Source organism: Mesoplodon bidens, assembly GCF_964165515.1.
Source record: "Mesoplodon bidens genome assembly, chromosome: 15".
In the NCBI taxonomy this organism is placed as follows: domain Eukaryota; kingdom Metazoa; phylum Chordata; class Mammalia; order Artiodactyla; family Ziphiidae; genus Mesoplodon; species Mesoplodon bidens.
Window position 1 is genome coordinate 26,060,583 of NC_138171.1, and position 27,311 is coordinate 26,087,893.

The following is a 27,311-nucleotide window of genomic DNA, read 5'->3' on the forward strand; positions in this document are numbered from 1 at the left end:
AGGGCAGCAGGACCAGTGCTGATAGTCCCAGCTGTGTGTATGTGCCCGTCTTTATCCACCTTGATTCTTGGGGCCTCAGCCCTGGGGGACTCTCAGTCCTGACCTAATGCTTGCTCAGAGAAGACATGAAGGTAGTTAATGCCTGGGTTCTCTCCAAGTCAGGTCCTGATTGCTGGTTTCCAGTCTGGAAGGTCCTTTCTGTATTTCAGGTCTTTCACAGTCATAACAATCATTCAGCTGCTTACAGAATTTAACTACTCATCCTGAGCTCAAAGACCTTCTACTTCTGTGAGTGTGGAAGGTGTTTCCCCTCTTAAATCCTCACCAGAAGATGCATGCTGGTTTCCTACAATAAGCCTTCTTGCAGTTCTGAACCACGGGACTGTCCTCCCCTGACGCTATGTTGGTTGGTGGCAATAGCAGGTGGAGATAGTGGTGGGTCCGGACAGGATGGCAGGTGTTTGGCAGGCGGTGAGAAACACCAGCCTGAATCTGTTCATTCTCACAGGGTCAGTGGGGTCTCTCAAAGTCTATGATGGTTCCGTCCTTGATTTGCCTTTTTGTTACTCTGTGACCTTGTGCGAGTCATTCACATACAACTCAAGGCCCCAGCTGTGGAGTGAAAGGGTGGGGCTGATCCTCTAAGGACCTCAAACAGTGAAAGCATATTTATCTTTTATTTGAGGGGACAACGTCCCCCGGCCTGGGTAGCCCTTCTTCTTCCTTCTTGCATCCAATTTTTCATAAATCTTACCTGTATTCACAGCCTCAACTTCCTTACATCCCATTCTCTTCTCAGTTCCTTAAAATCAGGTTTCTTCCTCTAAAAATATGACTCTCACCCAGGGCATCAGTAATCTTTTCATATGCAACTCCCATGACCCTTCTCTGTGCTTATCTTTCCCAAGCCTTTCAGCAATGAACATTTTGGACAGTTTGTCCTTCCTCCTATACTTCCTCCTTGTCTTCTTCATCACCCTCTTGCTGAGAGAGCAGAGAAGAGGCCAGTATGACTGGATGCAAGTAGGCAAAAGAGAGGTGGTAGAGGACGTGTATCTATCAGCCTCCTGGACGTCTCCCTCCAGGTCCCCCAGGCACTTTCACATAGCAGGGCCACAGCTAAAGGCATAATATTCCTGCTGAAATCAACTCATCCCCCCATATTTCCAGTTACCTTGGGGATTCCCCACCTGAGACACGGACGGGAGCCTCACCTGCTCCCTCACCTCCACCCTTCCAGGTCCACTTCCTGAACAACTCTCTAATCTGCCATTTTCACTTCTTGCGTGGTATCTTGTGTATCATCACATCAACACCTGGAATGTTACATCTACCCCACACCCTGTCCACCCATCCTAGGAACCCCAGAGCAGTCTCTCTGAAACCCACACCCATCTGAACATCTTCCCGTCCTGCCTAAGACCATTAAGATTTCCAATGTAAGGTCCAAACTCCGTTCTACAGCTCCAACCACTCAGGCCAGGGCACTTTCCCAACTATGAGCCCTCCATGATGGTGAAGAATGACAAGGCACCTTGTGCAGAGAAAGGACAGTTTTATTTGGTGACGAAAATGGAATGTGACACATGCCTGGTGGGAGAGAAGAGGGAGCAGTTTCCTTGGAGAGAAGGCTGCTCCTGTTTCCAGACATGGCCGTGTCATGGTCCAGGACATGGGCCAGCCTTCTGTGAGCCCTCGGGTGCTGGGCAGGGCGTGGATCGACCGGCAGGAAATGGTTCTGTTGGGACAAGACCCCAGCCAGAATGGAGACTTGAAGTCTCTGAGTCTTGCTGGTATTGGCCCATCATCAAACCCCCCCTCCAGAGGGTGGGGAGGAGGCTGAGACCCTAAGGCTGGGGTGATCTTGACCCTGAAGCCCGGGGTCAGGGGGCTCCTTGTGCATGTGCTTGAGTGAGTGTGTGTCTGTGTGTCCATTTGTACGTGGCACGTTTGCATGTGTGTGTACATGTGTGCGTGTGCTGACATGAGAGTGTGTGCCTCTGTGTGTCTGTCTGAGTGACCATGTGTGTGTCTGGGCATTTGTGTGAGTGTGTGTGCACGTATCCACGACCATGTGTGTTTCTCTTTGTAGCTGTGTTGCAGTGCCGCCTGTGTCTCTCCACGGTGGCTCTGTGGACTTCTCTGTGCATCTTGGTGTATGTCTATGTGGCTGTTTGTCTCTCTCTTTAGATATCACTGTCCCAAGCCCCCTGCTGCCCCCAGCAGGAGAAGAACAGCCAGCTCCCAAATCCTGCAGCGTGGGTTGCAATACTCACTCAGCTCAGCAGAGGCCAGGTCCCTTCCCGGAAGGCTTAGAGTTTGATTCCAGCCCGTACATCAGTGTGTCTGGAAAATGAAGAAACTGTAACCACAGACCAGAGTGAAGGAGCCCAGGGACCTCCATAGTCCCTTGGAGGCCTGGGACTAGGGAATGGGAACTCTGAGATCCAACCACGCTCAGGCAGGGCTTGGAGGGGACCGTACCGCCTCCACCAACCAGCCCAGCTGTTCTCAGTGTCAGGGCTGATGGGGGGAGATAGAGTCTATGCCTCAACATGATCTGGATAATTCAAGGCAAAGAAGAAATCTGAAATGGGGAGAGTTGAGGCTGGAGGGACCTAGCTGTCCCACGTGTGCAAGGACAGAGCTCCCTGGGGGAAATCCCTGCTCCTGCAGTGGGGAGAGAGGGCTTGGAAGCAGGTACTTACTGACGGTGGAATGTACTAGAGTGTCGTCCAAGTGACCGAGAGCCTCACTGACCAGAGGGCACACCTGACCCAGGGGCAGAGAGGAGAGTTAGGCGAAGTGGTACCTTAGGGAGACCCTGGCAGCAACAGCATCCCCAGTATGCATTCTCTGGGGAGATTTTCCATCATTTTTCTGTATCTGAGAGTGTCTGATTCGAAGCAGTCCCACAGATGAATGTTCACACATCCACACTGGGTGGAAGGAGAAACTGAAGGCATGGGTGAGGTGCCCAATCACGTAGTGAACTGCTGTTCACTCTGTGATCTGGCACCTGTTTCTGAATAGGGTGGACTACCCTGGGAGGGGTGAGTTTCTGGCTATAGGAGCCACCAAAGCATAGGCTGGGTGGGCCTGGTCTGCAGCCATAGTGGGGGTGGCCTGGGAGCTTCTTGGGGCAGGAGCCCATCTGTTTCAGCTGTAGTGTGGACACACACGGGGCCTGGCCCAGAGCAGAAACCAATCAATACATTTTGAAGGATGAAAAGAAGAAATATGGACAGATGGATCAATGGACAGATAGACTGATGGATGGAATTTACTTATCAAACTGAGAGGCTCAGAAAAGCTCACCCCAGGGGCTTCTTTTAGCCTGAGAAGCTCTAACAGCCAAAGATCAGGAGCCCCCTCTTGTACTCACTTACCTTGCCCTGCACCAGCCCAGGAAGGGCATTACTCAAGGTCCCAGTGATGCTGTCAATAAGGCTTTCACTGGGGAGGGCGCCCAATCTGAAACAGAAAAGCCACAGGCAGTGCAGGGGCCTGAGGCTGATATGGAGAAGCACTTGTATGTGCCCACTGCAGTCTCAGCACTGAATAATGGAACCTGGCCTCGTGCATCCACACCCACATGATCCACAACAAGGGGCATATCCAAAAGGAGTGAGACACTGCACAGCAGCACACATACCAGGTACGTGTAGAATAAACCCATAGTTCCAGGACACAGTAGGTGTTCAATAAGGCTTTGTAGAATCCATAAATGAATGAACAGTGCTTAGTATGTAGTTGTCATGAGGACTCAATGAGATGATATGTGTGATGCACAACACGTGTTCAGTAAACGTGAGCCATGATGGGGACTACTCCTGTATATTATACCTGCTTCCATCTCCCTTGCAGCAGTAACTGAAATAGTAACCCAGGTAGGCTCCATAGCTAGTTTACCCTTTACTGGCACAAAGCATGTCCACATCTATTATTTTAGAGGATTCTGTCAATAATGCCAAAGTAGCTCCATATTGAAATTATCTGAGAAAGCTGAGACTCAAGTTGGGGAAGCACTGTTTAAGTTCACACAGGAAGCCCTGCATCTCTTGCCACACCCCCCAGGTAGATGGGGCTTGAGCTCAGATTTCTTCTTGCCTAATCCAGCACAGAATTGGTCAGCCTGGCCTAAGAAGGGATAAGTGACCATTTACCTATTCATCCGTCCATGCATCCATCCATCCATCCATCCATCCACCTATCCATCTTCTCACTTTTCCACCCTCCCACTCATCCATTCTCCCATTGTTCTGTCTTCCCAACCATCCATCCATCATCCCATCCTATTGTTTCTGGACAGGAGTAGCCACGCCTCTGGCCTCACCCATCAAGCAGGGAGATTTGCAGGCTTCCAGGGGAGAAAGTGCAGTTGCAGTAGACGAGGTGGAACTTCTCCTGTTCATCTGTCACAGCTAAGAGTTCTGCAGTGTTGTTTAGCTTCACAGCCAGCATCAATGGACTTCTGACCAAGGGCCTGCAGAGAAGACAGTCTGTTGCAGCTGGTCCTACCACATCCCAAGGCAGAGGAGGCTTTTCTCCTTGACAGAAATGCCAGCCATCTTGCCCACAGCTGTACTCATCTCATTTCCCAGTAGGGGAAACCAAGGCTCACAGAGGTTAAATGAGTTTCCCAAGTGACTCAAGGTCACTCAGCATGGCAGCAAATGAGCTGAAGTTGGAGGCTCAGGTCTGTTAGACAGACTCTAACACCTTTTTTTTCTTTTTGACTACCCAAGATCATCAGGGCCTCCTCTGGTGAGCCATCCTCCCACTCCCCCTTGGGACCCACTCACATTTTCACTTTGAGGACCATGCCCAGAGGGATGGTGACATAGAGACGATGGCCATCAGGGTTCTGCAGGAGGACAGATTCCAGCAGCTGGGGATTAGTGATCTTCAAACTGCCCAGGGAGCAACATTGGAGGGAGAAACATTAACTCCTCTAGTTCTAAATCTAGAAACCACACCTAACTTCACCTTATCCATCCCAGAGTGGGAGCTACCCATGAGGTGGGATGGAGGAGATAGGAGGGGAGTCTTGCAGCAAAAGGCACATGGGTTTCGAGTCTCACATCAGTTTTTCCCAAACTCTGCCCTGGGTCAGATCCGGACACACACATGGCCCTCTCCTCATCTCAAGTCTATAAGGTATTCCAGGATAGAGACTGTGTCTGGGTTATATTTTCATCCTGTATACCAGCTCAGAGCCTTATAAAGAAAGGGCCTACTTTATATTAGTTGACTTTGTAGACTGATGAGCAGGGGGGTAGATGGATATGTGGGTGGATGCATGGAAGAGTAAGTGGTTAGATGGAGGGAGGATGGACAAATAGATGGATGGATGGGTAAGTGGCTAGTGGATGATGTCTGGGCAATTGGAGTAAGTCCTTCACAAACATTTATGGTGGGAATCACTCATCCTGCCAAGTTCTTCAATGGCAGGTCAATCAACAATATTTATCACGGAGATGGAGAAGCAGGAAGTCAGGGAGAATGGAGAGAGCGTGGAAGTAAGTCTCTTCTCTGAGCCAGCCACTGAGCCAGGTGATCTACATCTTTCCAGTTCTGCCAACAGTTCTTCTCTGTGGGCACCATAATCTTCGTTTTACAGATGAAGAAACCAAGCCCAGAGAGACTGAGTGCCTTGCCCCAGGTCACCCAGCAAGTACATGGTGAATATAAAAATCAACCTCAAGCCTATCTATCTGTCTTCTAGTCAGGGGCAAGCACCTGGGTGGGTAGGAATCATGGGACTAGCTTTGACCCAGTCCTATGAAGGATCTAGGCTTTGCCAGCTCACTGGCATCAAGCTTTCTACTATTGCTCCTTGCTTAGAGAGCTCTCAGGTGGCTCCTGGATTGTTCATCTTGGATTGACATCACATGATGATGTCACTGAGGAGAGTAGCTTACACTTTCTTGCTTACATCAAAGGCCACAGTGTTCTAAGGGATTCCACAGGTGAGGAGAACAAAATTACTGTAATATAGTGGAAAAGACCTTGGCTTTGGACTTAAGTCAATTAGAGTTAGAACCCTCACTCTGCATCACTCCTGTGGTGTGATCACAGGCACCTTTCTGTGCCTCGGCTTTTCCCATCTGTAAACTAGGGATTATTAAATTGACCTCAGAGGACTATGGTGAGGATTACAGATGATGCTGGGGACTCAGGACACGGTTTAGGATTGGGGGCAATTGCTAGTTCAAGAGGGCTGGTGTTGCCTGCCAGACTGTGAGGAAGGTCTCAGCCTGAGTCCTGGCCTCATGTTCAGACCACCCCCCACCCCCCTTCAGGGCCACTGCCTGGGGCTGTCAGATCTCCAACGGGGGTTCTCTGGTGGGGTCCAAGGCCCTATTTTAGGGCTACTCACTCAACGATGTTGTCCACGAGAGGAGTCAGTGAGGTCACTTTCCCAAGTGGGCCCCGCAGCAGGGCACTGGGAGGGTTCCCTGCAGTCTTCAGGATGTCCAAGAGCGGAAGGTTTTCGAGACTGCCCAATAGATCCTCGGAGAGCAGGCCATTGCTGAGAGCTGGAAATGGGTATGGGGTCCTTGGGGGTCAGATCTGACAATTATGGGTCCTCAGTCCTTACCCCCTTTTATCTCTCTTCCCAACCAACCACACACACACACACACACACACACACACACACGACATACACACACACACCCCTGAAGGAGGTTGTCACAGACTCTCACGTACCACCTGTCAAGCTTCCAGCAAGATCTGTGGAACTCAAGGGCAGGGTCGGAATCATAGGCAAGGGCAGTGTCTGGTCCAGGGGCAAGGTCACGGCTTCCAGCAGGACCAAGGTCTGGGCCAGCAGCCCCCAGAAGACAACAAGGCCCCCAGTTTGAAACATCTTCTCATTCAGTATCTGTGGAAAGAATGACAGGTCCACTGTAGCACGAATACAAGAGAGGAACCCATCCACCGCCTGCCCCTGCACACCAGGGAGTGAATAGCACTAACTAACACGTTTCCTCCGAGCCAGGCTTTGGGCTGAGTCCTCCACACTCAGGCAGTGGAGGGGAGGGGACAGAATGGGCTGATCTCACCTGGCTTCTCAGACGTCCCAGCAGATGTCTTGGTCTCCTCTTCCCTGCTGGCTACTGCTGAGGAGGCAGCCTCTTTTATAGTGTGGGAATCCGGAAATGAGCAGTTGAATGATGGGCTTCTAGATAACTCAGAATTCTGCAATCTGGTGGTGTCTTTCAAAATAAGATACCAAAGTAATAATTGCTCTCCAAAGTAAATAATTGCCAGTTACAGTAGTAGGTGGGACAGTTAAGCCGTTTGATTGACAAGTTAAACAGAGGAAAACTTGAGATGGGGATGTTACTCAAGACTTCATGGTTTCACGTGTGGGCCTGAGGCTGGGGACCCACGCTCTGAGGGCCTGATGATCACACTTGGAAACCCTGGGAGAGGCAGCCGGTGGAGCCCAGGAAGGGACCTCAATCTCGTATCCAGACCTTTTCCATTCCTGGTCCAATTCTTCTTTTCCAGTTGGAGGGCTCTTGCTCCCAAAATGTCAAAAAAGAGTCAAACTGTCTCTGATTTCCCTACATCTGGGGCACCCCTCAGTTCCAGCGCAGGGGAATCCTGACTTCTGAATCCTAATTGCATGACAGTCACATGCTGGGGGCTACACATCCTCACAGAACCCTGGAGGGAGGGGTTGCTGTTCCTCCTTTGCAGAGGAGAAAACTGAGGCCCAGCGGGGTCAGGTGCCCAAGGCACAGAGAGGATGGGGCAGAGTTAGTGAGACAGGCTGGGGCCTGGGACCTGGGACTCTTTGCTGCACTGCTTACACCTGGACAAATGTCTCCTCAAGCAACAAAATACAAAGAACTCTAAGGGACTAAACATAACTGCGTGCATGGGCAGTTGGGGCAAATTATGGACAACAAGATACAAAAGGACCTAAAACCCATCTGCCACTTCTGAAGAGCCAGGAGCAAAAACAGAGTACTGTGCAAGCCCCCTGAACTCAACACCACCAGAGGGGTGGGCAAACTACGTAAGCCACCCCTCTAGCCTGACCCCTGGACGCACCCCTACCCTCACCCCATAGAAGGAACCAGCTTGCCCTGCCTCGGGGGGGGTGAGCAAGAGAACCTGTTACTAGTTTTCACTCCCCCCTGCTGCAGCAGGGGCGCCCATAAAGCCTTGCCTGAATTTCGTGTCTGGCCTCTAGTCAATTTCTATTGATTAAGGAAGGCCAAAAACCCTGGTCAGTATCATTAGGACTCAACCCATTGGATAATAATAACAATAAAAACAGTGTCAACAGCTAATACTTGCCAAGCTCTTGCTAAATGCCAGGCGCGGCATCGTTTTTCACCTCCAGCCCCTCACAAATCCTCACAACCCTGTGTGGCATGGGAATGAGTACGTCCATTCTACAAATGGGAAACTGAGGCTCGGAGTGTGAGGTGACACGTCCAGAGTCTCATAGTGGGCATGGGGCCCAGGCATTCACGCTCTAGTTCTTTCTCTTTTTTTTTTTTTTTTTTTTTTTGCGGTACGCGGGCCTCTCACTGTTGTGGCGTCTCCCGTTGCGGAGCACAGGCTCCGGACGCGCAGGCTCAGCGGCCATGGCTCACGGGCCCAGCCGCTCCGCAACATGTGGGATCTTCCCGGACCGGGGCACGAACCCATGTCCCCTGCATCGGCAGGTGGACTCTCAACCACTGCGCCACCAGGGAAGCCCTAGTCCTTTCTCTTAATCACTGGGGTGAGAGATGAGGATGCCTTGGGCACACTCCGACCGTTTTGCATCCCCCTGTCTGTGAATGTCATGCCTCCCACTTTTATAACCTGGAAAATGCTTTCCAGTTTCCCAGGCCTGAGGGACTGTGTGACATCCTGGTCTCTACCCTTACCCTTTCTTCTTCCCTTCCCCAAATGAAGTAATGAGGCATTTGTTACCACCCCTTGGGCCTTTGGAGTCTATTTTACAGATGAAAAAACGAGGCACAGGGAGGTCCAGGCCCTAGTCCAGTGAGAGCAGCACTTGTCTTGCAGAACCAAACACATTATAAGCAAAAGCGGAGAGAGGGGCTTCCCTGGTGGCGCAGTGGTTGAGAATCTGACTGCTAATGCAGGGGACATGGGTTTGAGCCCTGGTCTGGGAGGATCCCACATGCCGCGGAGCGGCTAGGCCCGTGAGCCACAACTACTGGGCCTGCGCGTCTGGAGCCTGTGCTCCGCAACGAGAGGCCGCGATAGTGAGAGGCCCACGCACCGCAATGAAGAGTGGCCCCCACTTGCCACAACTAGAGAAAGCCCTCGCACAGAAACGAAGACCCAACACAGCCAAAATAAATAAATTAATTAATAAACTCCTACCCCCAAACTCCTACCCCCAACATCTTCTAAAAAAATAAAAGTTTAAAAAAAAAAAAAAAAAGCGGAGAGACAAGGGCGAAATGCACATTTGTGGGCTACCTACTATGTGCCAGGTGCTTTCCATACTTGAACTTCATCTTTGTCATGAGTGGTTGATATTGTTGAACCTCAAATGTCAGATAAGGAGACAGGTTCAGAGAAGGTGATTACTTCCCAGGGATACACAGCGAATGAGTGGAGTCAGAATTCTCCCCTGTGTCTGATGCCCCTGTAATCAGTGAGCCACGCTGCCTTCCCCTCATGTCAGACCTTCACTGGAGATGCTCCCACTTCCTGTGAGAGTCTGGCCGATGCCTCCAAGGGGCTGGGCCATGGTCTTGAACTCAGTCATCCATTCAAACACTCACCAGACTCTTCCCACAGCTTGTATGTTGTCAGTCATCCTCAAAGGGGTCCCCTTTTATGTTATCTTGGTACAACTCTTGTGGTTTGGGTCAGGTTGCTACTATTTTTTGGGGAAACGGAAGCAGATAAGCCAAAGAATGGATTCAAGTTTGTTACTGGATAGCTAACAGCTGCTGGTTTGAAGCTAGGAGGCTGCATTTGTGTTACGGCAGAAAGGGGATGGATATGGGCGCATATTGCCCTGGTTCAAATCCTGTGACCCTGGGCAAGTCCCTCCAAACCTTTGAACTTCAGTTTCCTCATCTGTAAAATGGGAGGATAATATCTACCTCACAGGGCTGTGGGAGATAATGTCTGGGGACGGGGTATGAACTTCAGTTCATAAACTCATGTGTCTACATTATTTTTTGAAGATTTTTTTTGATGTGGACCATTTTCTAAAGTCTTTATTGAATTTGTTACAATATTGCTTCTGTTTTATGTTTTGCTTTTTTGGCCACGAGGCCCCTGGGATCTTAGCTCCCCAACCAGGGATCAAACCCGCACCCCCTTCATTGAAAGGCAAAGTCTTTTAACCATTGGACTGCCAGGGAGGTCCCTACATTTTTTTAAAAATACATAATCCCTTAATTTATTTATTTATTAGCTTATTTATTTTTTTGTATTTTGGGGGCGCCATGCCATGCGGCATGTGGGATGGTTCCCTGACCAGGGATCTAACCCGGGCCTCTGCAGTGAAAGCTCTGAATCCTAACCACTAGGCCACAAGCGAACTCCCCTACATATTTTTTTTCTAATGTATGTATAGTTAAGCATTTCAAATGCCATTTGGCTGAGTAAGAAAAACTTCCCCACTTCCCCCTGGGATTTTATTTCTGTTCCAGGGGATTTATTTGTGCCAAGGCATCTGAAGAAGGCTGTCCTGTCCTGTTTTGACTGGAAATATAGAAACAGCCATATGCCATCTGACCCCTTGATGCCAAGATGCTGTGCTTCCCTCCTGTCCAAAAGGCCCCTTCGAATTTAGCCTTTACTTTTTACTGGACACCCAAAATTGTTCTGTGTCTCGATTCCTTGGGCCTCAGGCAGGACCCCGGGGGACTGCCGCAGCCCATCTGTCTAGAACTACTGAGACCTTCCAGTTAACTTTCTCTCCCTGGGGTTCTGCCACCTCTCCTGGTTCTGGAAGGGAATGTGGGCACAGAACCCCTCTGTTCTGGAATCCCGCACATCAACTTGGGGTTCCTGTTGTCCTCCTCCCACGTCAAGGTTTGCCTGGGGAGAAGCAAGGCCATGAGACACTTCTCAGAACCCACTAGAACTATTTTCTCTTCAATTTCTCTTGTACCCTCACACTCCACCAACCCAACATGGGAAATTTTCTAGTCCTGGGGGCAGGAAACCTTGCTTCAGTTCATCATGTATATGCTATTCTTAATGTCTCCTATGCCTCAAATTTTGAAATGAAAAACCCAGGCTTTGGGAGTTCCCTGACAGTTCAATGGTTAGGATTTGGTGCTTTCACTGCCGTGGCCTGGGTTCAATCCCTTTTGGGGGAACTAAGATACTGTAAGCCGCAGGGTACGGCCAAAAAAAAAGGGAGAGAGAGTGAAAAGAGAAATAGTATCTTATAACTAAAACAAACAAACAAACAAACAAACCCCCAAACAAAAAAACAACTCAGTCTTTAAAAAAATTTAACCTACAGTAAAATTGACTTTTTTTGGGTGTATAATTCAATGAGTTTAACACATGAATAGTTTTATGTAGCCACAATAATACAGTAATACAGAACAGTTCCATCACCCCCAAAATACGCTCATGCTGCCCTTTCATAGTTACCCCCTCCCTCTTCCCCTGCAACTAGCAACCACTGATCTGTTCTCTGTCACTGCTGTTTTGTCAGAGACCCAGGCTTTGTAGACTCAAAAACCTTCTCTCTGCTCTACTTAAGTTGCTCTTCCTTGAAACACAGGTACTGCTTGTTCCAGTGCCCTGAGCAGGGCAAGGGTCATGGGGCATCAGGAAGCATGGACGGATACCCAGCTAACATTTCAAGACAGTGTTTTCCGCATTGGCGATGTCAGTGCCTCCCCAATGTGTTTGTCAGAAACTGGAGGTCATGCCCTTTTCTTCCTACATATCAGATTGTGACTGTGTTTGGGAGTCTTTACTGGTGTCATTTTGTGAATCAAGGGATCCATTTTTATGTACTGAATTGAACTATGGTTTAAAATAGACTGAAAAAGTAATATTTCCCCTCTCATAAGTGGTTATTGTAAAGAAGAATGGGTTAGTTACAGATCAAATAAGGAAGCTACCTCTTCTCTGTATATCCAGTGTTTGTGGTTCTCTGTATATCCACTTTATATTATTGCTAATGAACATGTGTTCACTGGTGAAAAATCTGGAAAATACAGATGAACTAAAAGGAAAAATTAACATCTAGAGTCCTGCCACTTCCCTTTTTATTTTAATAAATATCGTCCAATCCAGTAAAAAAAAAAATGAGATCCATTTCTAAAGGGCAGAGTTCATTTTATTTTTCAAGGGACTCTGAACTATGCAAGGTCTGTTCTCCAGAACTTGGGGGTGGGATGCTGGTTCTCTTTCCTGGGAGTCAGAACTCTGTACAGAAGGGCCTGGAAGTTACAAGCACAGGTGGGCAAGGCCTGGAGCAAGCTTCTGAGTATTTGGGGCTGAATTTTTGCTTCAATTACCCCCCCATCCCGGACCCCAGTATCATAATAGAGGTCCATTGTGAAACAAGCTCCTCCAGGAGAAAATACAATGAGTCCACAGCTCTGTGAACCTCAAAATGAAAAGAAAACAGAATGCGAGAAACCCAAGGAGGCCCCTTGAGAAAGGCACCCCTGGAAGGGTCAGGAAGAAGGCAGACAAAAGCTGCCTTCACAAGGGACCAGGCAACCTCGCTGGAGGATGGGGCCCAGCCCTCCCATGTTTGTTCTTTGAATCATGAGCCGGAAAACCCCTGTAAACTCAAGGCTGTCAAGGGGGATCATTCGTGTGAACATGGGTGTTTAGGGTTGCAGATCCCCAGTGAAGCATTTCGGATTAGGGAGTCTGAATTGAAAGATGGAGACATGAGTATCTCTTGCCCTATTCTCATCTCTGAGCTGTTGACACTTCCTTGTTTGAGCTTGTCAATCTAGCGGAACGCAGATTTCAACATTCTTCTCTCAGTGTGGGGTTGTAGGTGGGATAGGGGCGTTAGAAGGAAGGGATGGAAGACTGAAGTGGGGATTCAGAGTGGTCAAGGCTGTGGGCTCTGGAGTCTGGCTGCTTGAGTGCAGTCGACTTGGTCATTTCCTGGCTCTGTGACCTTGGGCAAGTGGCTTTCCCTCTCTGAGCCTCAGTGTCCTCATGCATGAATAGGATAGCAGTTTTGGACTTCATGGGGTTTCTGTGAGGATTTAATGAGATGCTGGATGCAAACTCCTAACACCAAGCTTGGCACATGCAGAGTGCTTAGATGTATGTGCTACTATTATTGTGTGTGTGTGTGTGTATTTCCCCTTGATTTCTCAGTATGTTGTCCCTTTCCTTGGGTGGAGGAGGGCAGGAATCTATATTTAAGAAGTGAGTAGTCATTAATCAAATAATTAACAATGAATTAAATGACTTTTAATAAGTATTTCCCATGGACCTAGCAGATGCTAAACATATTGCAAATGTCTTTTCATGTACTCCTACAAACATTCTGCATGGTAAATAGTTTTTTATTTTCAAAAAAAATTTTTTTGTTAAAGTATAACATACACAAGAAAAATGCACGTAAGTGAACAGCTCAATGAATTTTCACAAACTGAACACCCTCCCCATAACCAGCACCCAGATCAAGAAACAGACCCTCCAGAAGGCCCTCCTACTACTTCCAGTCACTAACCCTCTCCCTGAGGGTAACCACCATCCTGACCTCTGACAGCACGGATTAGGTTTACTGTGTTTGAGCCTCGTATAGATGGGAGATGTGTGTTTCGGGGCCTGGCTTTGTTAGGTGTGTGAGATCCATCCACGTGGTTGTGTGGGTGTAGGTTATTTTCATTACTGTAGAGCATTCCGCTGGTGACTATCCCACAAGGTATTTACCAACTCTATTTACCCATTCTTTTCATGGGCATTTAGGGAGTTTTCACTCTGGGGCTATTATGACTATGGGTCTATGAGCAATCTTGGACACGTCTTGCGGTGCCCATGTGCATGTATTTCTGTACCTAGGATCGGGACTGTGGGTCAGAGGGAGGAATATATTGCCCTTCAGGGGATGTTGCCATGAGTTTTACAAAGTAGAGATGCGACTTATCTCCCTCCAGCAGTGTGAGGCCCCTGCTGCTCCACATCGTGTAAGATTTCTATTCCCACTTTGCAGGGGAGGGAGACCAAAAGGTAAAATGCCTTGTCCCTGATACAGTTAGGGAATCATAAGACGAGGACTCACCCATTATTTAACCCTGGGTATTTGCTGAGCACACACTTGGTGTCAGGCCTGTGCTGGGGGCTGGAGGGTCATTGGTCACCATGATGCACATGTTTATACCCTCCTGGAACTTCTCGTTGGGCTGAATCAAATTTGAACTCAGATCTGTTTGGTGCCAGTGTTTATACTTTACCACTCTGTCACCGTTCTTCTTCACCCCCTTGGAGCCCAGCAAGGTTCTGGGCACGTATCAGGTGCTCAATAAACATGGGTTGAATGAACAAGGGGATGGGAGCTCTCAACAGGGCCCTCCCCACATTGATGAGCACATCCATGGATGGGCTATCGGCTGCAAATTACAGGAAAAGAAAAAGTGTTTTCTCTGGCATTTCTGGGCTGATGAGCAAACCCAGGCATATCCTGGGTTTGGGATGGACCTTATCAGCCATCAGTCAAGTCTCAGGATGGACCTTCATCAGGTCTGATTTTTGGAACTCAAACCTCAGGGCCCAGGCAGAAGGACCTCTGTACCCTTCAGAGCTAGAGTTTATTGTGGAAGAGGACAGGATGTCCACAGGGCCTGTGGTAAAAGTGGGACATCGGAAGCCCCACTCTGAGGGAGACTTGTGGTCTCCAAATCTGGAATCTCCTTCTGATTATCAGTGGGCAGCTAGTGGGTGCTCAAGTCTGGCTCGTGAAAGGCTGGCTGGACTCAAAGTTGGTTGAGTTCATGAGCAATGGCCTGCTCTGTAAGGAGAAGAGGCAGAATCAGTCACCAGGTGTCTGCCCTCTGACCCCCAGGTCCACACCGAAGGGGTCACTCATCCATCCATGCTGACCAAGGCCTGGTGCCGGGAACATTCACATTAAAACTCTTCAAATGATATCTAATTATTCAGTTCTTGTGTTTTCCACTCACTGTGAGCTCCCTGAAGGCAGGGACTATATCTGTTTATCTGCAACTGGGATGGGGGTGGGCTTGGGTGTGTGGGAGGGCAGTGCTCCCTAAAGGATTGAGTGGAGATCTTGGGAGAAGCTCTGGTAACCTGGAGGTTTGGGTGAATTGGCGGGGCACAGCCTGCTCGGTAGGGGTGCCCTCTGCTGTCCCGGCTCTCTCGGGGGATAGTGAAGGTCATGGTCATATGGTCACCTCTGAGTGTCCTCGGAGCGCATGCAGACACCCCTCAGCAGGCCTCAGTGAGAGCTGCAGTGGGGGTACCTCTTCTGGCCATTTGCCCGTCCTGAGTCCTCCCCCGGAGGGACACAGGTGCTCACTCACCCATGAGGCTTTTCAACAGTTTCACATCCAGCTGCCTGAGGATTTCATCGATCAGAGGACATTCCTGAGCCACCAACACAGAGAGAAGGGTCAGACCAGGGAGTGGGAAAAGAAAACTGGAGGGGCTGTGGCTGGAATCCACGGGATTTCCACAAGGAATCATGGCAAGTGTGGCTCCCTTGTACTGAACACCAACTACCCACCAGGTGCTATACACAGTACTTCTGTGCTTTGCCCCCCTGAATCCTTGTGGCTCTCTGTGAAATGGGGACTGTGACGGTTCCCATGTTACAGATGGGGAAACTGAGGCTCAGGGAGGTTAAGTCACTTGCCCAAGGACACACTGTCAGTAGATGGCAAAATTGAACATCTTAATTTGAGATTTCTCAGGTTCTAAAGCCCAATTCTTTGCTGAAATGCCAATATATATGCCCTGACCCTTGGACTCAAGGATGCCCAAGGTGAAACTACTTTTCTGAAACTTACCTGACTTTCTATCAGGTGTGGGATAACTTTTTCCAGGTTGTCTCTGAGGTTGTGGAAAAAATGTTTCATCTTTGGTGGGATATCTCTAGAAAGAGAGATAGATATACAGAACAGAACAGATAAATACAGACAATACTAATGTCAGGTGCTGTGTGTGGAGAACATCTCACACAGCCATTTAATCCTCAGAGAACCCTACATGAGAGGCATCATTGTAAGCAGTAGTCAAAGGCGCAGCTCAGAGAGGTGATGTGCCTTGCCCAAGGTCACACAGCTAGTTAAGTGCTGATTAGATTAGAACCAGGTCAGTAACTACAGTCCACAGTCTTCTTCGTGGATGTCCGGCATGATCTAGGCATTCAGTGAATGTCTGATGAATAAATGAATGGATATCCACTGATGACCTAGTTGCTTTCAGCATTCTGGAATTACAGAGAGAGATCAGACACAAATCTTGCCCTTGAGGGACTCAGTCTGTTGGGGTTGACACACTTAGTCATCTAGTCTACAGATCTTTATTTAAGTCTATTTTTTTCTATCTTGTTCACTACTGTATCCTTAGCATCAAGCATGTTGTGCCTAGCACATAGTAGGTTCTCAGCAAATATTTGTTGAATGAATGAGTGATGAGGAAGAGCTTTAAAGAAGGAAGGAGGGGCATCCAAGCATAAGGATCAGCATGTGCAAAGGCACGGTGGTATGAAAATGTACGGTATATTGATGGAGGGGGGTTCTTCAGAGAGACTTGAGGGCAAAAGGCTGCAGAGTGGAGTAGGGGACAGGACAAGTAGGGCCTTGAGTGACATCCAGGAGTTTGCTCTTCATCCAGAGGGCACTGGAGAACCATTGGAGTGCCTGGAGCAGGGGCTGGGTGACATGGTTAGATTTCTGGGCTAGAAAGTGATTTCTGCTGCAGGGGTAGAAGAGAGTGAAAGCGGTGAGGTCTGAGTCAGGGAGAGTTGGAGGAGGTTCCCACAATGGTCCAGGAAGTGGACTATGAGCCCAGTCAGTGGCTGTGGGGATGGAGAGAAAGGGAGCAGGGGAGGGTTGCCAGGAGGTCATTGATGGGACCTGTGGAAGATGGGCTGTGGGGAGTGAGGCAGAGGAGGAGTCTGGCTTCTGGGAGGGTGGCAGGGCCATCTCTGGGATGGGGATGCAGGAGGAGGAACAGATCCTGGGGAAGGTCCTGGGTGAGATTTGTTTGGGGCTCACCCAGGAGGTGGTGGAGACCTGCGGCTGCAGCCAGGGCCAGTCAGGAAGGGGCCCAGCCCTGGGGAGGGGCGGCTGGGATCTTACTCAGTGAGGACAGTCATGTGGACGCTGCTGGGCTCCACGCGGCAGTTGCCTATCACCAGATCCCTCCGGCCAAACTCATCTTTCTCCAGCCGGAACTCCACAGCGAGGTTCATGCGTGCGTGTGCCTTTATGATCTGGTTATTGAAGGGCCTGGGGACGAGAGAGAGGAGGAGGGGGGAGGGGCAGGAGACAGAGAAAGAATAGAAGGAGGAGGAAGCAGCCAACACTGGAGAGTGGCTCTTTCAACACACCAGCACAGTGGGGCTCCACGTTGCCTGGATGTTAAATTCTGTGGTCAGCGATTAAGGAGAAAAACATTACTAGCCAGAGTGCCTTCTGAAAATCCTTGAAATGGACCAGATTAGGGGGCCTTCGGAAATTCAGAAATTGAGAGTTAATCTTATTCTAAAAATCTTTACCATTTAGTGGAGCCCTCCCAGAGGCAGTAGATGTTAAAGGGTAGTCTAAACCGGAGGAGGGAAGGGTGATGCGATCATTAAATTGTTTCTCTTTTTAAAAATCATTGTAGGGAACTCACATAGGTTTAAATGAGCAACCTGCCTCCACTGACCAGTGATCGCCATCCACATTTCAGCTGCAGAAACCAAGGCTCAGAGAAGTGAAGTGACTTGCCCAAGGTCACACAGCAAGTGAGTTCGGAAACCAGGAATTGAAACCAGTTTGCAGCAGAAAGATCTGGGTTCCCCAAATTGCCAAAATCCACCCCCCTCCCCCCACTCCCAGGTTCCCAGTGAAGAGGAACAGTGCCCTTCAGGCCCCGCTTCTGTATGACTTACAGCCTCGAGTCAATGTCAAATTCAAGTGAGATGTTTGCCAAGAACCACTCCTTATGGAGAGACATCCGGATCCTGCCATAGTCCAGCTGAATGTTGGTGATGCTGGCGCTGCACAAGGAAGAGCAAAGACCCCCGCAAGGGTGAAGGGCCTCAGACCTCCACGCCTTGGGCGTTACAGACAAGGCTGGCCTGTCTCCTAGCAGTCGGATTTGGAGTCAGATCCTTTTACAGATGCTCTGAGGGCAAGAGCTCCCTGCAGGAGCCCTGGGGTTACAAGCTGTTCCCGAGCGCCCCTGAACAGCTCCACACAACTGACTTGTGAAACCCACAGCCAACTGCAGACCCAGCCCCTGGGCCCGTTCTCAGAGCCAGCCTCCCGCTCTCAGTGGATAGCCCCACCACCTGCCCAGGGGCCCAGACCCAAACCGTGAGAGCTGTCTTCAACTTCTCTCGATCCCTCACCGCCACATTCCACTCATTAGCAAATCATGTTGGCTCTGCTTGCAAAATATATCCTGAAATGCACCACTTCCCATTACTCTGTTGCTTTCGTCTGGTCCAAGTCACCATCACTTCTTGCCTGGAGATGCTCTAGTTTCTCTCTGGGCTCCAGGCCACGATCTTGGCCTCTCCACAAACCATCTCCATGTGGCAGCCAGAGGGGCCTTACCACTCCCCTGTCACTCAGTGTTCTCCACTGGTTTCTCACTGCTCTTGCAATAAAATCTGAACTCCACATCACAGCCCCTCAGATCTGCAGGGTCTGGCCTCACCTGCCTCTGCAGCCCCATCTCCTACCACCCTCCCCTTGCTCACCCAGCCACACAGGACTTTTCCTCTTCCTCAAATGCATCAATCTCCTTCCTACCTCAGGGCCTTTGCACTCACTGTGCCCCCATGACCTCATGTCACTTACCTCCTTCTCTTCATTCATATTTCTACTTAAGGGTTAGGAAGGTCCCCCAATCAGCCCTTTCACTCTCACCCCTGACCTGGCTAAATCTGTCTTCATGTTATATCCCTCCATCTGAAATTAGTTATTTACTTTTGTGGCCTATCTCACTAACTAGGATGTAAGATCCAAAAGGGCAGGGACTGTAGGTCTATGTAGAACTGTATTCCCAGTACCCAGTCCAGGTGCTGGTACACAGTAGGCGCTCAATGAGTAACTGTAACAATTGTTAAAGGAATGAATGAAGGGAAGTGATTGTGGCTGCACACAGCAAGGGAAACCCTGCTGGTGAGTACTGGCGCTCATTAAAATGGAGGGAATGAGGGATTCAAATTAGAGAGAAGGTAGGTCAAGGGCACAGCAGGCTGGGATCATGGTGTTACATTTGAGCAACTTTGAGACCAGGCAGCTGGGGAGGCCTGCATCCATTGAGAGGAAGGGGGGAAAATGGAGGTGGAGGACAGGCCCAGTTCGGCGAGGCTAATTATACCAATGGCTATGCATCCACTATGTGCCACAGGGAAAGCTCCTAACAGCTCCAGGATGCAGGGATCATTACACCCATTTCATTGAGGAGGACTCAAGGCTGAAGCTCAGGGAGCTCAAATGCCTTGCCCAGAGTCACACAGCTTTCAAGCAAGAGTGGGGTTCAAATGTCTGACTCTAGTCCTGGGTTCCTTTGGCACCCCAGATGTTTAACCAGGCTGTGCTCTGGGTACCCATTTTATAGATGAGACCAGAGTGGCCCAGCAATTTCCCCAAAGTTGGTGGCAGAGTCAGGATTTAAATGCAGAAACTTTTGCTCCCAAACCTTCACCTTTAATGATTCTGCTGTGCTGCCTCTCCCAGAGACCCTTTGTACTGGGCCCCCTACTCATCCTTGTGTTGGGTCTGACATCTCCTTCCAATCCTCCCTCCTTTCCTCTTCACAGGCCTTGTACTGCCATGCCCTCAAGCTCTGCCCTCTTACTCAGAGCTTTATCAGGAGTCTCAGGGCCAGTGATGGGGCTCAGGATCTCACCTGCCTTCTTGATGCTGCTGAAGACTCATGCTGTCAATTAGCCTCCCCACCATCCCCGAGGCCATCTGCCTGGAGGCATTCAGACTGTCCAAGAAGCGGATGTTCTGGATTCAGGCGCTCTGTATTGCGCTTCATGAGGCCCTGGGCAATAATTGGAAATGGATATGGGACCAGTGGCATTGCACGATGTCCTGGCAAAGGTGGGGGGGTTTGGAGCCAGGAGGCCCAGGTTGCAGGCTGGCACACCGGCTTCTTGCTGAGTGATTGGTGTGTCATCCCCCTGCCCCCAACACTGAGATCCACATTCTTCATCCGTGAAATGATGCTTTGCAGTGCTGGTGTGACACACCTCCAGAGGGTCTGGCAGGCAATAGCTGCTCAAGAGAGATATTATGGTTGAAAATTTGCCCAGTGCTGTATCTCTGAATCTGGAACACAGAGCCTAACATACAGGATCTAGATCACAGTAAATGTTGGTTCAAGAGAAAAAAAGGTGGGCAAATAAGGAGAGAATAAATGGAAATCCTCCCCCACCATGCTCGGAATAAACTGCAGGGCTGGGTGGAGCTACCAGCGGAAAAGAATGAATTCCAAAAAGGAGGGAAATTTGAAAAGCTATTGACTTGCGTGAAGTCCTAACTCTCTGGGCCCTAGACCCCAGCTGCCCAGGTTGGGGGCCCAGTTCTGACAAACCTCAGAGCTCACCTCAGGACACATTTATTGCACTGACTAAACCCTCTAGGTGTTCAGGCCCCACACTGAGAACTATGTATTACTGCAGAGCCACAGAAGCCATTGTCACACCTCACCAGTATCCTCTAGGGCCAGCCCCCAGACCCCCTTTCAGCACCCCATGTTTCTGCTGCCTACAAACAAGAAAGTGTCTCTGGGGCTTCCCTGGTGGCGCAGTGGTTGGAAGTCCGCCCACCAATGCAGGGGACACGGGTTCGAGCCCCGGTCCAGGAAGATCCCACATGCCGCCGAGCAGCTAGGCCTGTGCGCCACAACTACTGAAGCCCGTGCACCCAGAGCCCGTGCTCCGCAACAGGGGAAGCCGCCGCAATGAGAAGCCCGCGCACCGGGACAAAGAGTAGGGGTCCCGGCTCACCGCAACTAGAGAAAGCCTGCGCACAGCAACAAAGACCCAATGCAGCCAAAAAAAAAAAAAAATTAAAAAAAAAAAAGTGTCTCTGGAGTCATAGATCTGGGTTCAAATCCTAGCTCTGCCAACTCCCTGAGTCTTGATTTCCTCATCTGTGTAATAGGGCAGTAATAATACCCATCTCATAGGATACTTACTAGGAATATTGAGACATTTAGCCAAAGGATATTTACTGAGCATCTACTGGGTATCAGGCCCAGTACTGGGCACTAAACACACAAACCATTTTTCTATCTAGTAGGAGAACATACAGTAAAGAAATAGTTTCAAGGATGGAGTGAAACTATAGGTATGCCTAGAACTCTTAGTAGTTCTTAGTTAATGATGATAGTAGCACATGGGAATTTGTGAGCAGCAGACACTAGTAGTTGTCAGTCCGGTATCCATCCATCCATCCATCCGTCCATCCATCCATCCTCCCATCTATTCTCCATCTATCTGTCTATCCAGTATCCATCCATCCATCCATCCTCCCATCTATTCTCCATCTATCTGTTTATCCAATATCCATCCATCAATCCATCCGTCTACCCATCCACCCTCCCATCCATCCATCCACTCATCCATACATCCTCCCATCCATCCTCTTATCCACCCACTCTCCCATCCACCCATTCATCCTATTCTTCCCATCTGACCCCTGTTTTGATTCAGACACTCTTTTCAATTCCTGGTCCAGATGGGGTTGTTGATTATCATTGCATGGTGACTCTTACAGGTACAAAGTTTGCATATGATCCAAGTTGGTTCTATCAGACTAAACAGAAGACCCTATGCTTCATGTTTGAGGGGAAGGTTTCTTTCTCTTTCTCCTACTGGAAAGGAACAAGACAGCCTATAGCTCCAATGGCCACTGGCCACCATTTTCCTATCACACTGTGAACCAGCAGCCTGCGGATGAAACCATGACGATAACAGAGCTAAAAAAGGATGAAATTCAGTTCTGGTTGGCAGCTTTGAGCTGCTGATTGAACCAAACCTGGAGCTTGCCCTACCTATGACTTTCAGTTGTGTGAAATACTTTTTTTTATTGTTTAAACCAGATTGACTTGGGTTTTCTGTAACACCGTAACAGATACATGAGAAGTGGTTGTAGAGATAAACATTTTCACAGTTGAAAAACACTTTGCACATACATGCCTTCATTTAAGTCTCAAAAGCAGCCCCATGAAACAGCATTCTAACCGCACCTATCGTACAAATGAGGATACCTGGAGCCACAACCACATGTGAATATATTTGATAACCTAAATGCAATGCATACCTTTATGGCAAACCATAAAATGCCAAGTCATGATGAGGGGAAATGGGAAACACTGATAACTTAAAACCATTAAGAAATAGAAACAGGTGATCTCATTCCCCAAAAGTTTTGATCTAGCTGGTTTTACGGAAGACTTTTACCCAACTTTATGAAAAGGTAATTGTGAAAGAAAATAGAAGAAGAAGATGCAAAATTCATTTTATGAGGCTAGTACAACTTGCTTCAAGAACAGTACAAGGAAAAGATATTACACATCAATTTTATGTATGAAAAATTTGCTCAGATCCTAAATAAATTACTAGCTAACAAATCTAATAGCTAATAGTACATTATAAAAATGTCATATTGCATTATAAAATATAAATTTTAGTTTGATACATTATAAATACATTAATGTATATTATAAAAATAATACATTATAAAAATAATAAAGTACATTATAAAAATAATACAATAATAGCAGATTATAAACAGATAATTATAGTATGTTATAAAAATATCATATTTATTCCAGAAATGCTAGGATGAGTTCAACATAAGAAAAGCTATTAATACAGTTTATCACATTAACAGAGTAGAAGAAAAAGATGGATGAATTTTTAGATGCAGAAAAACATTTGTTAAGGACCAATACTGATTTATGATTAAGAAAAATTTAGGAAACTAGAAATATAAGGGGACTTTCTTAACATGATAAAAACTATATCCCAAAAACCTACAGAAATATACTAAGTGGATAATTCTAGATATATTCCCATTCCTATAGGAGGCCTTGGCTATAGTGCAAGATAAGAAAAAGGCACAAGAAGTATAAGGTTTAGAAGAGAAAAGATAAAACTGTCACTATTTGCAGATGATATAATCCTCTAGATAGAAAATTGAACAGAATAAATAAGACTAATAAATAGAACTAATAAGCGGTCAGTAAGACTTTTGGATAGCAGATTAATTTTTAAAAATCAACAGCTTTCCTCTCATCTGTACCAGCAATACCAACTAGAAAATATAATAGAAAATTAGGCAATATTTACTGTGGCAACAAAACCCATAAATTCTCTAGGAATCAATTTAACAAAACATACTTAAGTCATTTAAATAAATTTAAAATTCTATTAAGGGATCTAAAATATAACCTGATTAAATTGAAAGATATGCTACTTTTGTAATTGCCTAACATAATACTGCAAAAATGTCAATTGTCATTAAGTTAATAAACAAATTCAGTGAAACCTTAATTAAATTTCCAGAAGATTTTTTCTCTTTTTTAAGGAACTCAACACAGTCTAAGATTCATTTGGAAGAAGAAAGTTCTATCAGATAAAATGGCATTTTACAAAGATGTAGTATTTAAAATGTTATGTTTTGGGTACAGAAACAGTTACACAGACACAGAACACAGAGCTCAAAAGGGAATCCATGTGTTTGGAAACTTGACCATTTAGTAGGTGGGTTGAATGGACTCATAAGGAGAGAAGTGAAGCTGAATCTCTAATTTACAGATGTAAACATACATAAAGATGGCCTCCAAATGGATTAAAATCCTATATGTGAAATGTGAAAGTGTAAAGCTGTTAGAAAAAACAGGGTAGAGACAAGGGCTTAAGACTCATCAAATATAAACCATAAGACGAAATGTTGATGAGTTTGAAAATATTCCTGTTCAATGAAGTGTCTACAAACAAAGTTAATAGGTGACAGTTTGGGAGAAATGTTAGCAATGTTTAGACCTGACAAGGGACAAATGTCAAGAATAAATGAGGGCTTCCCGGGTGGCGCAGTGGTTGAGAGTCCGCCTGCCGATGCAGGGGACACGGGTTCGTGCCCCGGTCCGGGAGGATCCCACATGCCGCGGAGCGGCTGGGCCCGTGAGCCATGGCCGCTGAGCCTGTGCGTCCGGAGCCTGTGCTCCGCAACGGGAGAGGCCACAACAGTGAGAGGCCCACGTACCGCATAAAAAAAAAAAAAAAAAAGAATAAATGAACATCTTCTCAAATCAAAGAGGATTAAAAAAATTGGAAAGCAAATAGAAAAATGGGCAAAAGATAAGAACAGGGAATTCAAAGAAGTCAAAATGGCTAACAGAATTAAGACGTGTTGCTCAAACTTCTCACTAATCAGAGTGTCAAACTAAAACAATTAGATATCACTCAAACACACATCAGACTGGCAAACAATTAGAAAGATGCTGTTATGTACTGAATTGTGCTCCCCCCACCAAATCAATATAGTGAACCCTTAATCTCCAATGTGACTGTATTTGGAGATGGGGCCTTGAAGGAGGAGTTAACATTGAATCAGGTCATAAGGGTGGGGCCTTAATCCGATGGGACTGGCGTCCTTATAAGAAGAGGAAGAGACACCAGAACGTGCTCACTCACCCTCTGTACACACACAGAAGGACACAGTGAGAAGGTGGCCATCTACAAGCCAGGAAGAGAGGTTTCACAAGAAACCAACCCTGTGGGCAACTTGATCTTGAACTTCCAGCCTTCAGAGCTGTGAGAAAATAAATGTCTGTTGTTCAAGCCACCTGGTCTGTGGTATCTTGCTGTGGCAGCCCAAGGAGGGTAAAACCAGTGGATTCTCTCCAGTTTGGGGAAACAAGGGATACAGGTATGCTTGTTTGTTACTGGAATGGGTGTAGACCTGCACAGCCATCCTAAAAAGCAATCTGGCAGTCTTCAGTTAAATTCAGTTTGCACCTGCCTTAGAGCCCAGCCATCTCCCTTCAGGGTATAACCCAGGGAAATTCTCCCATAGGTTCTAAGAAGGACACGTGAGAATGTTCATCGCCGTGTAGTTTATAATAGTGGGGAGTTAGAGACAACTCAAGTGTTCATCCCTAAGGAAATGGCCAAGTGATGATGAAGTGGATGTATTTCATGGACTTTTCTGCACAAGTCTGAAGCAACAGATGTCAACAGCACGGTGTCCAGTGAAAACAGTAAAAAAAAAAAAAAAAGAAATCTATATGGCATTACCATTTATGTAAATCAAAACACTATATGTTTTACAAGGATATGGGCATATAACACATATATTAGGGAATTTCCTGGCTTTCCAGTGGTTAGGACTCTGTGCTTCCACTGCGGGGGCCCAACTTCAATCCTTGGTCAGGGAACTAAGATCCCACAAGCTGTGCAACACCACCCCAAAAAAGCCAACACCTATATTAAACAAGCTGCAGTGCCTGCCAAGGAAGAGGGGAATGGGAGTGAGAATAAGAGGTCGAGAGGAAAATAACATAAAATAAAGCACAAGAGGGATCTTGCCATGGTTCATGATAATGATGGTGTGCTAGGAATAGGCATATGATCAACTCAAACTCAATTCTGTGTACTTCAGGTCTAAGAAAAAAGGAAGAGAAGAGGGTAAGTGACCAATTCCAGGTCATCTAGCAAGTCAGTGGTGGGGTCAAGTTAATGCTTTCCCTACCCTCCCTGTGACAGCAGGCAGAGCATGGGCTTAACTTACTTCTCGCCAGACCCAATTTGCTGTCTGTGTGGGTCTTGGCCAGGCCAGGCCAGTGCTGCTTCTGTAGTGCCAAGGGCAAGGCCAGCAAGCTGAGGAGGACCAGGAGCCTCCAGAGTGAATGCATCTTGGGTTCTTGGACCTGTGGGTATTAAGAAAGGTCAGATGGTACCCACGTGGATGGCTGCAAGGGTGGCCACCCGGATGGATGGACTTATGGTTTTCTGTAAGAAGATGACACCGGGCTTAGCCCCCAGCATGCTGTGGGGAGGTGTCGTGATGGGCTCTGGCAGCTGCCACTGGGGTTTCATCACATGGTGAGGGCAGCAGGTGGAACCCTGTGGGGAGGCCAGGGATCCAGATGGAAGCCTTATTGCTTAGAGACACCCAGTAGACCCCGCTGTTGGGTCATCCAGTGGGAAAACTCTCCCAGACCAGCACAGGGTGGATGTTGGTGACTCTTCAGTGAATGAATGAATGAATGAATGGGCAAGGATGGTTAATCTCAGGCTTTCCAATTGGCCTAGAATTTTCTTAAGGGCAGGATCATCTGCAATGCCTATCGCAATGCTTGCTTGTGAGAAATTAAGTGCTGATGATTGTTGAGGGACCAGATGACTGAATACATAAAATAGTGAGGATGGATGGCCTCTGAATCCCCCCACTAAATTATATGTTTCTGGAGCGCAGGGTGTGAATTTAATTAATCCTCCTGTGTCCAGTGCCTCCCATGTTTACCACATGGCAGTTACCAGTGATGTTTATTAAGTGATACAAATGAATGAATGAATAATTGGATGGATGGATGTTTTGTGGATAAGATTTACAAGGAGGGGACAGAGAGCCTTGAAGCCAAAGCGTTAGGTTTATCTTGTTGCTCTGGGTTGGAGGGTCATTAAGAATTCAGTTCAAATCCCCTCTCCTCACCATCTCAAGACATGGCATCCCAATCCATCCAGTTGCTCCAGCCACAGCCCTTGGAGTCCCCCTTGACTCATTCCTCTTTCCTCATCTCCCATGACCCATCTGCCAGGAAGTCCTGTCAACACTTCCAGGATCTGACCACATCTAACCACTCCTCTTCAGCTGCCATCATCTTGGCCTGAGTTATTGCAGGGATGTCCTACCTGGTGTCCCAGCTCCTTCCCTGGCCCAACTACAATCTCTTTTGCATACAGCTGCCTGAGAAATCATTTCAAGACATAAATCAGACCATGGCACTCCTCTGCTCAAAACCCTCCAAAATTTCCCGTTGCACACAGAGCGAAAGCTGAAATCTGTGCAATGCCTCTCAGAGCCTGCAGGGTCTCTGGTGTCCTCTCTGACCTCACCTCCTACCACTCTGTCCCTCCTCTGATCTCCTGCAGCTGCACA

General features: G+C 47.7%; 2 protein-coding genes across 2 annotated transcripts; both read right to left on the reverse strand.

The window, feature by feature from the left end:
* Positions 1-948: 948 nt before the first annotated feature.
* Positions 949-6,874, reverse strand: BPIFA1 (BPI fold containing family A member 1; the record flags this gene model as incomplete). The annotated part of the gene is made up of 6 exons (XM_081255129.1): positions 949-984; positions 3,390-3,474; positions 4,337-4,486; positions 4,806-4,913; positions 6,383-6,542; positions 6,715-6,874. The coding sequence occupies 6 exons, from the start codon at positions 6,872-6,874 to the stop codon at positions 949-951; spliced, it is 699 nt and encodes a 232-aa protein (XP_081111255.1).
* An 8,047-nt stretch (positions 6,875-14,921) lies between these two features.
* On the reverse strand, positions 14,922-26,064 carry BPIFA3 (BPI fold containing family A member 3; the record flags this gene model as incomplete). The annotated part of the gene is given in 8 exon segments (XM_081255130.1): positions 14,922-14,956; positions 15,489-15,552; positions 15,975-16,059; positions 17,271-17,420; positions 18,068-18,175; positions 20,041-20,150; positions 20,152-20,231; positions 25,941-26,064. Coding segments are annotated over 8 exon segments (756 nt in total).
* Positions 26,065-27,311: the final 1,247 nt, after the last annotated feature.